The sequence below is a fragment of the Sminthopsis crassicaudata genome, chromosome 5 (assembly GCF_048593235.1).
Source record: "Sminthopsis crassicaudata isolate SCR6 chromosome 5, ASM4859323v1, whole genome shotgun sequence".
Taxonomy (NCBI): domain Eukaryota; kingdom Metazoa; phylum Chordata; class Mammalia; order Dasyuromorphia; family Dasyuridae; genus Sminthopsis; species Sminthopsis crassicaudata.
In genome coordinates, this window is record NC_133621.1 from 287,476,296 (window position 1) to 287,492,108 (window position 15,813).

General features: G+C 35.1%; 1 protein-coding gene across 2 annotated transcripts in view; it reads left to right on the top strand.

The window, feature by feature from the left end:
• The first annotated feature begins 2,230 nt into the window (after positions 1-2,230).
• Positions 2,231-15,813, top strand: part of NR1H4 (nuclear receptor subfamily 1 group H member 4) — a 50,820-nt gene continuing 37,237 nt past the window's right edge. For both annotated transcript variants that reach the window (XM_074271344.1, XM_074271345.1), the window contains exons 1-2: positions 2,231-2,368; positions 8,249-8,611. In XM_074271344.1, coding sequence (XP_074127445.1) covers positions 2,266-2,368; positions 8,249-8,611 — 466 coding nt within the window. In that variant the 5' untranslated portion in view covers positions 2,231-2,265. The remainder of the gene's footprint in view (positions 2,369-8,248; positions 8,612-15,813) is intronic.

Here is a 15,813-nt window from a genome sequence, read left to right on the forward strand (position 1 = left end):
CCCTGACTTAGAGGTGACCTGATGCAGGGGAAAGAAAATGGCATTTGAAATCAGAGGACCAGGGTTTGAATATTAGTTTTGCTATGTAGTAGCTATCAGCCAATAAGTATTTATTAAATTTATTAAATGTTCTGTGCCACTTTGGACAAATCATATAACCTCTTAGACCTGTAAAATAAAGAGGTTGGACTAAATGGCCTCTGTGGTCTTTTCTAGCTCTGATTAAATAATTCTATAATCTATGAGATTCAGTTTACTCATTTGTAAAATAAAAAAGGCAGATAAGATAGAGTTCTAAGACTCCTGCATACTCTAACATTTTTTCTATACACACACACACACACACACACACACACACACACACACACACACACAAACTCCTTGAGAGCAGGGATAGATTTTGTTATTTAAAAAAAAAAAAACTAATTAAAAATTTAAATGAAAATACTAAATTATTTGACTGTTATCAGATGGTTGCAACACTTTGAGATAATTAAGGGTATTGTGCCTTTCTTTGTATCCCCAGCGCTTAGCACAGGGCTTGGCACAAAATAAGCACTAAATAAATGCTCATTGGCTGAATATACTGATTATTTTATCAGTATCTTATTTTCCTGCTCCAGAAGAATCATCCCTCAGGAATTCACTAGAAAATCAAAAGTATCCTCTCCAGATTTTTTTTTTTAATAAAGTTCCAAAGGTACCATATATGCTTATATTATTTTGATTTGTGAAATACTCTAATGCAGAGACTCCTAAGCACTTTTGTTAGCATGGCGAAATCTGTAAATGCCTTCTCATAATCATGTATTTAAATATACAAATAGGCAAAATAAGTTACTTAAGATTACAGAGGAACTAATTGTAAATTGAAATTAATCTACCAAACTATATGTAAGAAAAAAAAAAAGTTTATGGACTCAGGTTAAAAATTCCTGCTCCAGAATCAAATAAAAAGCTCTCCTTAGAGCATTTGAGGTCGAGTCTTGGAGGCACTGAAGAGAGTTCTATGCCAGAAGTCAGAAAAACCTGACTTTAAATTTAGTCTTAGGCATTTATGAGCTGTGCAAACCTAAGCAAGTCATCTAGCTACTGTCAGACTCAGTATCCTAATCTGTAAAATGGGGATAATATCCCCTTATGAGAATAACATTAGGCTTGTTGTGGAATTAAAATGAGAAAATATTTGTTAAGTGTGTTATAAACTTTAAAACACTGTATAAATGTCAGTTTCTTTTCTTCTTCCTCCTTCTTATTCTCCTCTTTCTCTTTCTTTCCTTCCTCCTCTTTTTCCTCCTTCTCCTTCTCTTAATTCTTTCTCCTTCTTTTTCTAAAAAATGTGAATCTGAGTTCAAATTTGATCTCAAACACATGACACTAGCTGTGTGGACTTGGGTAAGTCGCTTAATTCCAACTGCCTCCCAAAACAAACAAAAGTCAAGTAAAAGGTACTTTAGCTTATCAATGCTGATATTCCCTTTACTAGTGGAGATTTCCTCATCCTGGGTGGTTCTAATCCCCATCTTCTCAAAAAGCCAGGATGGCCTTCCTCTACATCTTTCTTTTATTACTTTTCATGGGTACCAGTTTATCAGTGATCATCCTATGACCAGCCCATTTTTTTTTTCTAACCCAACATCTTCTGGCTAATATCCCTGATACCCTTATGAACAAGTTCATAATGGAGCTAGGCTGGGACCCATTTATACCTATCACACACCTCTGTGTTGCATCTTGGGGTCACTTGCAATTTGAAATAATTGAGTTCTGTGTTACTCTGACATTTGCAGCCCTACTGTGTAGCTGGAAGAGCATATGTTTTAAGTGGAGATGGTCCATGTGAAAATGGAATATAGTGTGAAAAGACATTTCCTATTCAATCAGTAACTCAGATTCTAGCATGATTCCAAGACTGTCATAAAATCTCATCATCTGATATATTATATCTTCTAGGAAGAACAAGAACACAGATCACATGGTGGGCTGACCCTATATCTTGTTTCTTTTATGGTGACCAGAGTCACCACATGGAAAAAACAATCTCTGAAAATGTTCCACTTAGAGATATCTGCCACCCAAGTGAAAGATTTCTGGCTAATGGGGCACTCTGGCACCAGAAACATGCCCCACAAATAGTTACAAATTTTCTGCCCTGTAAGGAAGTTAATCAGTAAGCCACATAACCTCTGGCCTCTGTTACTCCTTACCAAGTCTCAAAGGAAGTTCCAGTTTTCAGTTTTTCAATTGCTGTGAATAGACTAAAGAATGGTAATGCAGTTTCAGGGTCTGGAAACCCTAGTTCACGACAGTTCCCGGGACAGTCCAAGTTCTGGAATTGGGGAAATGTTTGGTCTGAAGACTACAAAAGGTAGGATGCTGCCATGTGTCTTGTTCGCTCATCTGCCTTCAGTGGACTGAAGCAAGAGATTGTCACTAACAACTCTTTGGCTTACTTTGTGACTTTGTTTTCTTCATCTCTCTGAGTCTTGATATTTTCTCATCGATTAAGATGATAAGTTTGGACCAGATGATCCTCTGGATCCTTTCGGTTATTGCTGTTCAGTCATTTCAGCCATGACCCAGCTGGCATTTTCTTGGCAATGATACAATGGTGGTTTGCTATCGCCTGATCTAACTCTTATGAATCATAGGTGGGAGAGAGTTTAGTATAGACACACTGGGGACTGTCAGTCTCCAATCTGGCACAGTCCTTGCTTAATTTTTTTTCAATTAAAAAGCATTAATTTTCTCTCCCTTTCTATACTACTCTTCCCCACCAAAAGAAGAAAAAGAAAACCTTTACTACAAATATAAAATAGGACTTTAGACAGAGGGCTTTTCAAAATTTTGCTAAATTGAATTTAGCTTTAACACACATACCCCTACTTTAAATTGAATTTTATTTTATGTTTAGGTTTGCATTCTCTCTTTCCCACCTACTCCCCTCTAACACTGAGAAAGCAAAAAAAAAAAAAAAAAAAAAAAAAAAATGAAACCCCTTACAAATACGTATAATTAAGCAAAATAAATCCCAGCAAGGCCACGTCCAAAAGAAATGTCACTTTACATTTTCTTTCTAGAGATGGGTAGCATGTTTCATCTTGAGTCCTTTGGAAACGTGGATGGTCATTCCAACACATTTATTTTATCACCTGAAGTTTAAAGCATTGAATAGTGTATTCAAATAAGTTCAAAAATAAACACTAGTGAGCTGTTATCCAGGTGTGGGTGTCTAATCCAGTTGTATCACTTAATTAAAGGGATTTTTATTTGTTAAATTATTTAATTTATTTTTATTAAAATTTATTAAATTATTAAAATTATTTTAAAAAACAAATTAAATTATTAAAAATAAGTTATTCTACTTCATACTGTGGATATGAAGATCAAAGCAAACACCAGGAGCTCACCATCCAGCTGGATTCTCAGTCAGGTCTATAACATTTTAAACATATTAAGGTTGTGCATGTTCTATATAGGCTCCCTGATCAATGGCACAGACTATATTTGTAATCGTAGCAGAGACACTAGATTGCCTTTCATTTGGAGATGAAATTTGAGGAGCAATCATTTTCCTTGACAAAGAAAATTCTGAACAAGTTTTACATCAGAGATTTTGTGGCACATCATTTTCATTCAACTTAATATCAACAGTGAATCACAGTATTATTTAGAATTGGGAACTGGGGGATGGAATGTTAAGCAAGACTAGAGAATTTCACAAAAAGAGGAAGACTAAGAATCTACTCGAGAAAAGCTCTCAGGCATTGGACATTTGGATTTCTGGGATGTTGAATGATATTTTAGCTATTTATATAAAAAAGTCAAAATTTATGATGAAACGGGTTTCCCTCTGTAGAAAGGAGGATGATAAGTACAGAATGTTGCCTAATCTGCAGACATGATTGATCAACTGTTTTTCATTATTGTAAGGGGAGGTTTGAGATGAGGAGGATGAGCTTTGTGTAAAAACAAAAGGTATAGAAAATATAAATAATATTGTTAAAGTTGCATTTTTAATTGGGAAATTGTGATTGAGGATTTTAAAAAGGAAGAAAATTTTAAGGAATAAAGTCTCTAACTCTGAATCTAGATAGAATAAGGCACAGTAGTCATCTTGGATTTGTTTTTGTTTTCTTAAACACAAAAACATCATCTATAAGATTTTGTATTCAATCCATTTTAATGTATTTTATAAGGCATCTTCTTTTTTGAAATGTATTCTGCTTAGAGTTAGAAATTAAAAAAAAAATTTAAGACCTATTATTTCATTGGTGTAACTATCTCCCAAGGTGAATTATCTGAGGCAGACTAGCAGAAGGTTCCAATTCAGAATCATAGAGAGTTGAGTTAGCAACGCAATGACAAAGGTGATATCACCTCCCTGAGATTCTTATATTCTGCTGAGGATATAACATGCACACAGATAAAAATAAATGAAGTAGAGAATGAAGAGAGATAAGATAAATAAGACAGAGTGCTCTACAAATATTTGAGGAGGGAAAGAAAGCTTTCAACTGGAGTAGAGGGAGGAGAGACAGAAAATAAAATTACCCAGAAGTTACATTTGAGTCAAAACATGAGGGAACATAAAGATTTTGAAAGGCAGAGATAGAGAGGGAGGAAGTATATTCCAGGTTTGGGGACTGGGGGATACAACGGAGAGAGCACAAACTATGTGTCCAAAACTCTTGGGTTGCATCTTGGTTCTACTTTGTGTCTTGGGCAAAGTTCTTCTCCTTGGGTCTTAAGTATGGTTCTATGGTCCCTTCCACCTCTCAATCTGTGCTTCTATGCTCCTATGTAGGGTATGTGTTTGGTGCGTGTGTATGTGTGTAAGGCTCTCTAAGATTCCTTCTTGCTCTGAATCAGGTGTGTGTGTTTTGTTTTGTTTTGTTTTGTTGTTAATGAAAATAATGTTAGGATTTAATGACTAAATTTGGGGACAGCTAGGAGGATGGTTAGACCAGAAAGTAAAAGGATGTGAAGAAAATAGCAAGACTGGAAAGAAATGTGTTGGAGTTAAATGAGGGATACCCATTAATGCCACCAGAATTCCAATTCTACACTGTCCAATAACCATCTAATAAATTGTGGGGAGATCCTGCAACTAGGAATAATCTTGAGCAGAAGTATCTATAAGACAACACTCTCCAAAGTTCCATCGGATTACTCAGGAAGAAATCTCCATTGGCTTCTGCTGTCTGAGAGGGAGTCAAATTCTCCTACTCATCTATAACTCATTGGGGTGGGGGGAGGTTGAAGGGGGAGGAGAGGGGAAATGGTTTCCAGTGGCAGGTTGCTGCCATTTCCCTAAGGTACCACATTGAGTGGAAAGCCAAACAGATGAATATGAAGGATCCATTTGTAGAGATGAATTATCTGAATATTATTACATTAAAAGTATGTGATAAGGACCCAATGGGAGTCTAGTATCTTATTCAGTGGTAGAAAAGATGCATAAAATCCCCATCATTCCTTCAAATGCTGGGATTTGATATCCCTAACTATTCTTCATCCTTAGTTCCTTCTTTCTGTCTCTTCACTCTTTGCCCTTTTTTTCTTTTTCTTTCTCATGCTTTATTTTTTCTCCTCTTTCTTTTTCTCTCTTTTCCCCTATTTTTTTACATCTCTTAAAATATGGTTACTTTTGCATCCAGTAATGGTTCTGCTTAGAACTCACCTCTCTGTTCTTCCTTTTACTATCTTGTCCCTTCACTGAACCATGTCCAGAGCCATCTTGCAAAGACTTTGTTTTCTACAAAAATGAAGCTCCACAGTAGGGTTATACCCCATGACATATTGCTAAGCTTAAAATTTCATTTTAGACCAAATCAAAGGTAGCATAATGGCACAGCAGATGGAAGATTGGATGTGGAATCAGGAAGACCCGAGCCACTGAAAATCCTTGAGCAAAGGAATGACAGTGATATAGAGCACATCTGTGCTATAATAGACATAATTTACCAAAATTTTAAAAAGCAGAACTTATATTTGTCATAGTTTTATCGCGTGTTTTTGTATTTAATGATATTAGGCTTTTCTTGATCACCTCAAACACTAAAGCCTTCCCCTCTGATCTGGAGCAGTCCATATGGAGGTCAGTCCAACACTTCAGCTTTAGGATTAGAATGAAATGAGATACCAATTGTCCAACTAACATTCAGGAGTCCTGGCTCACCAGGTCTGACCTTGCAGCTTTTCTAGCTTGGGAGGTATATGGTGGTTGGATCTAACCTTCAACAAATACAACTCCCCTGCATGCCCTGGTAAAGCAGACCCTGAAAAAGCCAATTAGTCTGGAGAGCAGAATAATAAGCAGGTTCATTCTCTGAACCCTCCAGGCAACTGTTGGCTACATGTCCTCTGAGACTCTTGTTTTTGAAAGTGGCTCATGAGAAGCTCTTTGTCCTGATGGAAACATAGTTAAATAAAAAATAACAAAGCAAGTAAATAAATGACAGTATTTTAAATTTTATGAAATATTCTATTGACTCTTTCATTTGAGTTTTAAACACCCCCATGAAATGAATGTCTATACATATGTACAGTTACATACATATTGTTATATATATATGTATAATTATATAATATTGCATTTATGTATTTATATTTATATGATGCACCAAAAATCTTAATGCTCTTTTAAATGTGAATAATGACCACCTTAAAACTGCAGTAAGACCCTTTTGGAACAACCTTCTGTGTGTGTATGTGTACACATGTATATACACACATGTGTGCATACATGTATCGCTACATGTATACTTAAACATAACAACATGATATGATATAATAATATACAATACAATAATCCCAGTAATCTTAATGCTATATCAATAGCCTAAAAAACAGCAAAACCCTTTTAGAAGGGTTTATATGTGTGCATACACACGGTATTAATAAAATGTATACAAATATGTATATACATATGCATGTGCACACACATATATATTTACATGTATAATTACATAGGTAATAACATAAAATGATAGTATCTATCTATCCCAGAAATCTTAATGCCATTTTAAACTTTAATGGCTTAAAGATGCAATATGTATATATGTATGTGTGTGTATGTACATACAAAGTGTTAATATAATGGATATACATATACAAGCACAAATATATATATCGTTACAAGTATACTTACATATATAAAAATATCATATCATATATCCCAGAAGTCTTAGTGCTATTTTAAACTTAAATAGCTTAAAACTTCAATAAGATCTTTTGGAACACTGGATGTGCATGTGTATGTATGTTTATCTATATCTCCTTCTCTTATCCCTTCCCTTCTGCCTTCCCTATCTTTCACTCATGTACATGGTGTGTCACCTATTACAAGAGATTTCTCCTAATATGATCCACCTTCCCCACCTTACAACCTTTCCCACTTCCCTTTATACATTCCCCACTTGACAACATGGTGAAATGAAATGAGAACTAAATGTGAAGTCCACAGACTCAAGTTCAAGCCTGGTTCTGCCATTTTCTATCTGTGTAACCTTTCTTTGCATTTCCAATGCTCAGTTTTGTTGTTCAATTGTTCAATCCAACTTATGACCTGAAGGACTTGTCCATGGGAATGTGGAACAATAAAATCCCTTCCTGGTTGCTTCTAATTTGTTTCTGCCAAAAAAACCTATATCTGATTGATCTTGCTAAAAGACACCCTGTCTCCCTAGCTTGATAAAAAGACATTCTGATTGCTTCCTTATCTCTCTTTTACACTCTACAAGTTTTTAGGTTAGTTTGCAAACCGAAGCCCCAAATTTTCAGAATATAAGACTCTCCTCAAACTCTTTCTAATTCTAGACTCTCTTTGGAGACTAGCCCAACCGCTATGTCCTAAATAAAGTGTTTTGTGTCTATTAGAGAATCTCTTTGAATTCTTTCAAACTATGAACTCTCACATCCTTTTAATAAGATCTACCTCTTAGGGTTGTTGTTAAAATTCAGTGAAATCATTTCTATGTAAAGTTCTTGGCAAACCTTAAATTTTATTATTGTTGTTGTTATCATCATTATCATTGTGGTCATCATTATTGCCTTTTAACTCAAGTGCCTGGTAAAAATTCAAAACAATTAATTTTCCAAAGTCTGGTCAAACATTTCCTTAACTGAATATATTTTAATAATCAGATAATTTAAAATCATTTAAATTCTGTTCATCGATAGATAAAGGATTCGTTTGCCTTGTAGTGTGTGATTAATCTTACATTTATGCTGTTCTCTCATTTAGGTGTGCTTCCAGAACAATCAGGGCACCTGGGACCTGATGCTGATGTCTTGCCTTATACACAGTATGGAAACATCCAATTTTCCCAAGTTCAGCCACAGATTTCCTCCTCACCCTATTATCCCAATCTGGGCTTCTACCCCCAGCAGACAGAGGAATGGTACTCCCCTGGAATGTATGAACTCCGGCGAGTACCCTCAGAGACTATCTACACAAGGGAGTCTGAGATTGTGGACATCCCAATGACCAAGAAGCCCCGGATGGTCTCATCTGCAGGGAGAATGAAAGGAGAGGAGTTGTGTGTTGTGTGTGGAGACAAAGCTTCTGGATACCATTATAATGCACTAACTTGTGAGGGATGCAAAGGTAGGATATTTTGGTTGACTATTTCTCCACATTGACATTTCACATTGTTAGTCCTGTTAGAACCCTGGCCTGATTTTCTACCCTCTCCTCACTATTTTTCTCTCACACCCTATGATCATGAGAATAATCTTTTGCAAACCCATGGAAGATATTTCTAGGATACGTTAAATTATGTATAATGATTATTTTTTCTTATTAAAGGCTCACGAATACAGGACAAAGAAGGCATCTATGTCAGTATCATATACAAGTAAAAAGTATTTACAATTGATTTTTTTTTAGAGAAGTTATATATAAGCTATCCAAATCATATTGTCTTTTTAATCATTTTATTTTTTATTGTTGTTTAAAAAATATCATATTCATTCCTGATCATAACCTAGTTTGGAGAAATTAAAAGTCACAGTGGATAGAGTGCTGAGTTTGGAGCTGGGGAGACATCTTCTTGAGTTCAAATCCAATCTTATGTACTTACTAATTGTGTGATTCTGGGTAAGTCACTTAATCCTATTTACCTCAGTTTTCTTACTGATAAAATGAGCAGGAGGAGACCCTTTAGTATCTTTGTTAAGAAAATCTCAAATAGGGTCACAAACAGTGCTCTGTTGTTGTTGTTGTTGTTGTTGTTGTTGTTTTTTCTATGCCCATAAGTGAGTCACTGAACTTATCTTACTTTATTTTAAGACTAGAGACTTCACAGCTTTAGTTTGGTATGGTTTGTAAACCCATCCATTCCTTCTTACTCTATGTCTTCATTCTTCCCAGAGATCCTCCATGGATGATATACTTATCATGTTAGATAAAGATCTTCCTCTAGATACCTTAACATTTCTGTGGGTACCAGCTGAAACTCCAGGCTGTACATCTCTCTCTCAGAGCAAATATAGTCTTTATCCTATGAATATCTTGTTTGAACATGCTGTCTTCTTCTTTAGAGTGTAACCTCCTTGAGGGCAAGAACTGGCTTCTGTCTTTCTTTCTTCGAATCCTTATTATCACAGTGTTTGCATCCAGAGGCACTGAATGAATATGTGTACTCTAGGCTAGCTCCATCTAACGTTACACTCTGTTGTGGGCAGTAATTATTCTTTACCCTTTTGTTTTTGTTTTTCCCCATATATGCCAAACAATTGTTATTAAATCCTTTCCACTGGGGAAGAAAACATCAGAGGTTTGGGTCTTTTTCTACAGACTTTGAGGTCAAAGACTCCTTTCTAAAAGTCAGAAAGCATTTTTGTAGCAAAAGACCTTACAAATGTTATCTCATTTGATCCTCCTGACAACTCTGGGTGATAGTCGCTATATTATTCCCATTTTATATGTTCAACAGAAAGAGGTTAAATTATTTTCTAAGGGTCACAAAGATAGAAGGTCTGAGAGAAGATTTGAACTCAGGACTTTGTGATTCCAGGTCTAGGACTCTCTCCATTGCCCCACTTTTTTGCTTACCTCATTGTGATATTGAACCATTACAGTATAAAGGACACTCTCCTTTGTCTCATATCCTAAGTCCTCTGGCACTTTTTATCTTTGTTTCTTTGAGCAAGTCACCACTGATTTTCCCTCAGCCTCAGTTTCCTATTCTGTAAAATGAGTAAAATTGGCCAGGTAGCCTCGGAGAACCCTTTTAATTTTAGATCAATGATTCCATGAAGAAATTAATCTTCTAAAATTTTCTTTTCCTTCCTGTATACACTTGCATCACTGAATTTGTCTTAGTGATAATAGTGAAGGTGGTCAGTAAAATAGTCTGAGAAAGCTTGTTGGGACAGTTAATGGAAATTAAGCCAAAGTTTGGTTGTAGGGGTGGGTAGATTGGTCCCCATAAAGTGACTTTGTCTATATTTTCACTTAAGTAATGTTAAGTGGGTTGTGATGCAAGGGTAATTCTCCCAGAGTACCTCCTGCCTTACCTAGTAAGATTCACTGTTAGAAACATTCTTTTTATTCACTTTTTAATATTTATATTTATAAAATATAAATAAAAATAAAATTAGATGGTGTCCCATGTTGGGATTTTCTTGGAAAAGATACTGGTGTGATTTATCACTATCACCTCCAAATTAAATACCTACTATGTGCCTATGTCTATGATGTATATTTTTATTTTAGGCTTCTTCAAGTTCATTTATTCAAAAATATATAATATATACATATACATATATATATATTTCTATATACATAAATGTCTATACACATACATAAATAGAGAGTGCCCTTTAAAGGAATACATCAATGGATTCTACTGTTTTTGCAAATGAAGAGAAATTTCCAGTCTTCTTGAGAATACAAAGCTTATACACATGAAACATTTTTTTAAAATACAAGTTATTATATATGCTTAATTAGCAAAAAACAGAAAAGGTTTTATGGTTCCTTCTAACTTAAAAATCTCATAATTAATTAGCTAATCATCAAAGCATTTATTAAAATTCTATGATTCGCCATATGTCGAGTTACATGATAGTGGTGCAAATACAAAAATGATGTTTGCCCTTTATAAGGTTACATTTTATGAAGAGAGGCAATAATTAAACATATAAATAAGTCTATATAAAATAAATACAAGGTAATTTGAGAGAAAGATATTAGTAGCCAAGGCATACAGAAAGGTTTTATTTAGGAGGTGCTGTTTGAGCTGAATTTGAAAGATCCTAGGAATTCTAGGAAGCAGAGACAGGGGCAGAATCTGTTCAAGGCACTGGTGAGAGATAGACTGCTGTATGTGAGGGGACCAAAGTGACTAGTTTAGATGGATCTTACAATCTGTGACTTTTTTGTTGTTCAGTCTTTTCAGTCAAGTCCAACTCTTTGTGATCCCATTAAGGGTTGTTGTTATTGTTTGTTTTTTGGCAAAGATACTAAAGTGGTTTGCCATTTCTTTTTCCAGCTCATTTTACATACAAGGAAATTGAGACAAGCAGGGTTGATTGACTTACTCAAGGTCATACAGCTCAGCTAATAAATGTTTGAGATCATATTTGAACTCAAGAAGATAAGTTTTCATAACTCCAGGCCCTGTACACTATGCAATATGGTATCCTGTAGCTATTTCTAGAGTAATGCTTTGTAAGTTGGAAAAGACAGGTTGGAACCAGGTTGTAAAAGGTTTTAAATACCAGCCATGAGTTTCTGTTCTATCCTAAGCCCAAGAAGGAATCCCTAGAGTTTATTGAGCAGGAGTATGACATGACCAGGCTTGTGTTTTAGATTATTGGTTAGCTGTAGAAAGTATGGTCTGCAGAGGGGAGAGACTTGATGCTGTAATTCCTGCTCGTGGTGATCTTTGAGTATGATGTCATAGTGTGTGAACAGTTTTCCAAAGGAAATAAATCTGAACCCAGTTATCTGGGAAAGTTTATTGGGAAGAGAGGTCATGTGAGCTAGATTAAAATCCTGGCTCTAATGCCCACTAGTTGTGGGAGCGTGGTGTAGTTGATAAGGAGCAGGCTTTGGAGTTGGGAACATATGAATTATGCTTCTCCTCCATATAGGCTGTGTGATTATGGGTGCCCCAGATAGTAATAGAAAATTTTAAATTATAGGTAAGTGATTGATCAGTATCTGTGGAGGGATATTTCACAATGGGGGCTATCTACTAGAATTAAATTATATTTTACTCCTTATTCCCCTATTGGGATAATGATGCAAACAACCAACCTCACAAGGTCATTAGAGTGCTTTGTATGTGTGAAATCACTTTAGAAATGGTAATTTTTAAGATGAAAACTGATTTTAATAATATTGTGTGGAGCAAGTATAAAATAAGGATATGGTGAAGAACTTACAGCAAAGTTAAATTCCTTTTCTGTATTCTATCTTCTCTAGGTCTCTGTGACCTGCATAGGTATGTTCAATGTTTAGGCTACTAATTGCTTAGATTTTTTGATGACATTTATGTCTGTCCAGGCTATCAATGTTTTAGGCTACTAATTGTTTAGTTTTTGAGATATATGATGACATTCAATTAACTGGTGGGGAAGGGGGGGCACCTATCTCTTAATGTTCCCCAAACTCATGATGTAATCCTTTTGCAATTAAACCTATAAAAACTGTATATCTTCCCTTAGTTCTTTAGCCCTTCTACCGTGAGCTTTCTTTCTTTCCCTCCTCATGGTGGAATTGCTCATTCTCATGAGAATTTGTTAAATAAACAACTTTTCTGCTTTTTACTTCAAGAGGTCTCAGAGAAGTCATTTTTGGATAGGATTTTCTACCCCTCACAATGTCATATACTCATATCACTTCTCTATGGCAGAAGACATCAAGATTTAAAATAATATTTGATATATTAATGTGAATATTTATATTTTAGTCATTCTTTAGGTTTGTTCATTCATTAGAGACAGACAAGTGATATAGTCATTTGTGTGTGGAGTCAGGAAGACCTGAGTTTAAATCTGTCCTCCAACACTAAATGTATGACCCTGGACAAGTCCTTTAACCCATTTTTTCCTCAAATATAATATGTAAAGCAATAATATCTACCTCCCAGGGTTATTGTGAGAATTAAATAAAATAATATCTGTAAAGTGCTTTACAAACTTTAAGATGATATATAAATGTTAGCCATTGTCATTTCTCATTCATTCAATAAATATTTATTGGACATTTTTGAGGTACACATTAAGGTAGTCACTGTTCCTGCCCTTAAGAAGCTACTTGGGGATATAAGACATGTCTTAAATCAGAGGCCAGGCTCAAATTCTGCCTCAGATACTGGCTAAATGAGTGATGCTGGATAAGTTATTTCCTTTTTTTAGCTCCTTTCCCCTCATCTGTAAAATGAAGAAGTTGAATTCAATGATTTCTAAGGTCATTTCCAGCTCTAAATCTAAGGTCATTTTATGATCCTTCTGTCTATGACCTTGGGCTAGTTAGTTATATTTCCTGAGCTTAAAAATCCTCATCTGTAAAATGGGTCAGTAATATCTTGAGAACCTAACCTGACCATTATAAGGAAAGCTTTTTAGCAAACCTTAAAGTATTCTATGTAAATGAGTCATTATTGTGTTGTTTTTATTGCTATTATTAATTTTGCTAATAAAATAGTAATGCAAACAGCAAGTATCATAGATGTTCCAGAGGGTGGCAGTGTAGTGGGGAACAAATGCTAGGATCTAGGCCAGGAGGTTGGTAAGTATATCACAGAAAATCCTGTTAAAGTTCATGTCACTTTTTTTTTGGCTGATTACCAATGATTTCTATAAAAATAGATAACTGACATAGCAAAATATTTAAGCACCAAGGTTATGTTAAGTAAATAATCTTTAGAAATACCAGTGACCAAGTTGTGTAAAACCATATCAATCATCTCTGGAAAACAAGTGACTTTATTTTAGGAGTTTTTGAACTTGTATTTGCATTAAAATTTTTTTTTAAATGGATTGCTCAAGATATTTTTAAAGTACTTAATTCTGGCCTTTATTAAGAAAAAGGAAGGCGAGCCCTCCATGTGGTTAAGAAGATTCCTCTAGATGTCAAGATATTACAAGGTTACTATTGGAATTGGAGCTAAGTCTGTTGGATACCTCTCACTCTTTCTATAGGATCTCTCATCTAATTTTCTGACTGTCTGTCTCTGTATGTATATCCTTTACTTTGTTTTTTTTGTACAATTTACTCGTTCATTCATATAACCAACAAAAATGTATTAAATGCCTTCTATGTTCAGGAGTGCTGCTCTGTACTGGGAATAAACATGCTCTGCCATTAAAGAGTTTACAAAGTCGCAGGGAGCAAGGATTATTTCATTCTTTGCTTTTATATCTCCAGAGTCTACCATGGCTCTGGACACATAGTATAGGTTCTTAAAATATTGTCAATTGAATATTTGTATGTATATCCACAGAGGACAGGACAATGTCTGGCATACAGTAGGGGCTTAACAAGTGCCAGTTAGTTGGATAATCTATTGATATTTATATCCCCAGATTCTTGCACAGAAACCTAAGGTTCTTAACAAATACTTGTTGAGTGATTGATATACCAATTGTTAGAGCCTAGCATAATGTTGTTCACTCATTTCTAATGTATCCAACTCTTCATTGATCCCATTTGGACTTTTTCCAGCTCATTTTACAAATAAGGAAACTGAGTCAAACAGGGATTAAATGACGTGTCCAGAGTCACACAGCTTTTAAATGTCTGAGGTAACATCGGAAATCAGGTCCTCCTGCCCTGAGTCCTGTCTCTATCCACTGCAGCACCACCTAGCTGCCATGCAGCAGAGTCAGCGCCTATAAATGATCCCTTGAAAGAATTACACTCTAGGGAAAAGAGCATAATAATTTATATAAGTTTAGCTATCACCTGGAAGAGATTAAAGTCAAATTGGTAGAGAGGGCAGTTAAGTTCTGATGAATGGAAAATCATATAGGGCAGACAAAAAGTATTGCAATTTACAGCTAGGAGACAAAAATTCTGGCTTTTCCAGTTGAGCAAGAATCCCCTCTACAATGAACATGCATGGCAATGTAAACAATGTTCTACCCAATGTTCAATTCTCCTCCCATTTACTGAAAAGAAAAAAACTATTGTTATTTATTTTTTGAGCCATTGTTGACTTTTCATTAACACAGAGTTCAAGCTTCCTTGCTATAGTGAACTCACTTTCTTTGCTATCAATTTCATGAGCCTGCACAATTCTCTTCATTTTTCTGAGCTTTATTTTGCTCCTCTATTAAAAAAAAAAAAGGGAATTAGCTCAGGTTGAGCTCTCAGGTCTTTAAATAAAATGGGCTTCTGGTCTTACTAGACTTGAAATGAATTTGATTCTATGAATACTTACACATAGGCTAGTCTATCAAATATTTAAAGTTCATGCTTAAAAAATAAAAGTTTAATTGGTTGATTTTTTTGTTTTTTATGTCACAGTTATTTGTAAAAAGCATAAATTTACCTTTTCCATCACCTCATTTAAAAACTGAACCCTCCTTTGTCACAAATTATAACAGTTGAGGAAGAATCCCCACTAAAATGAACGTCTGAGCCTAAGCAGTTCTCTTTCTGTCTGCTGAAAGGAGGATGCTATGATTATTTAATTTTTAGAGCCATTCTTGACTTTTCCTTAACACAGAGCTCAAACTTCCTTACTTTTAGTGAATTCATTTTCATTGCTGTCAATTTCATTCTTCTGATTTTTCTTATGTAACTCTGTTTAGGTTCACACAAATCTTCCCAAGTTTTCTAATTTCCTCATA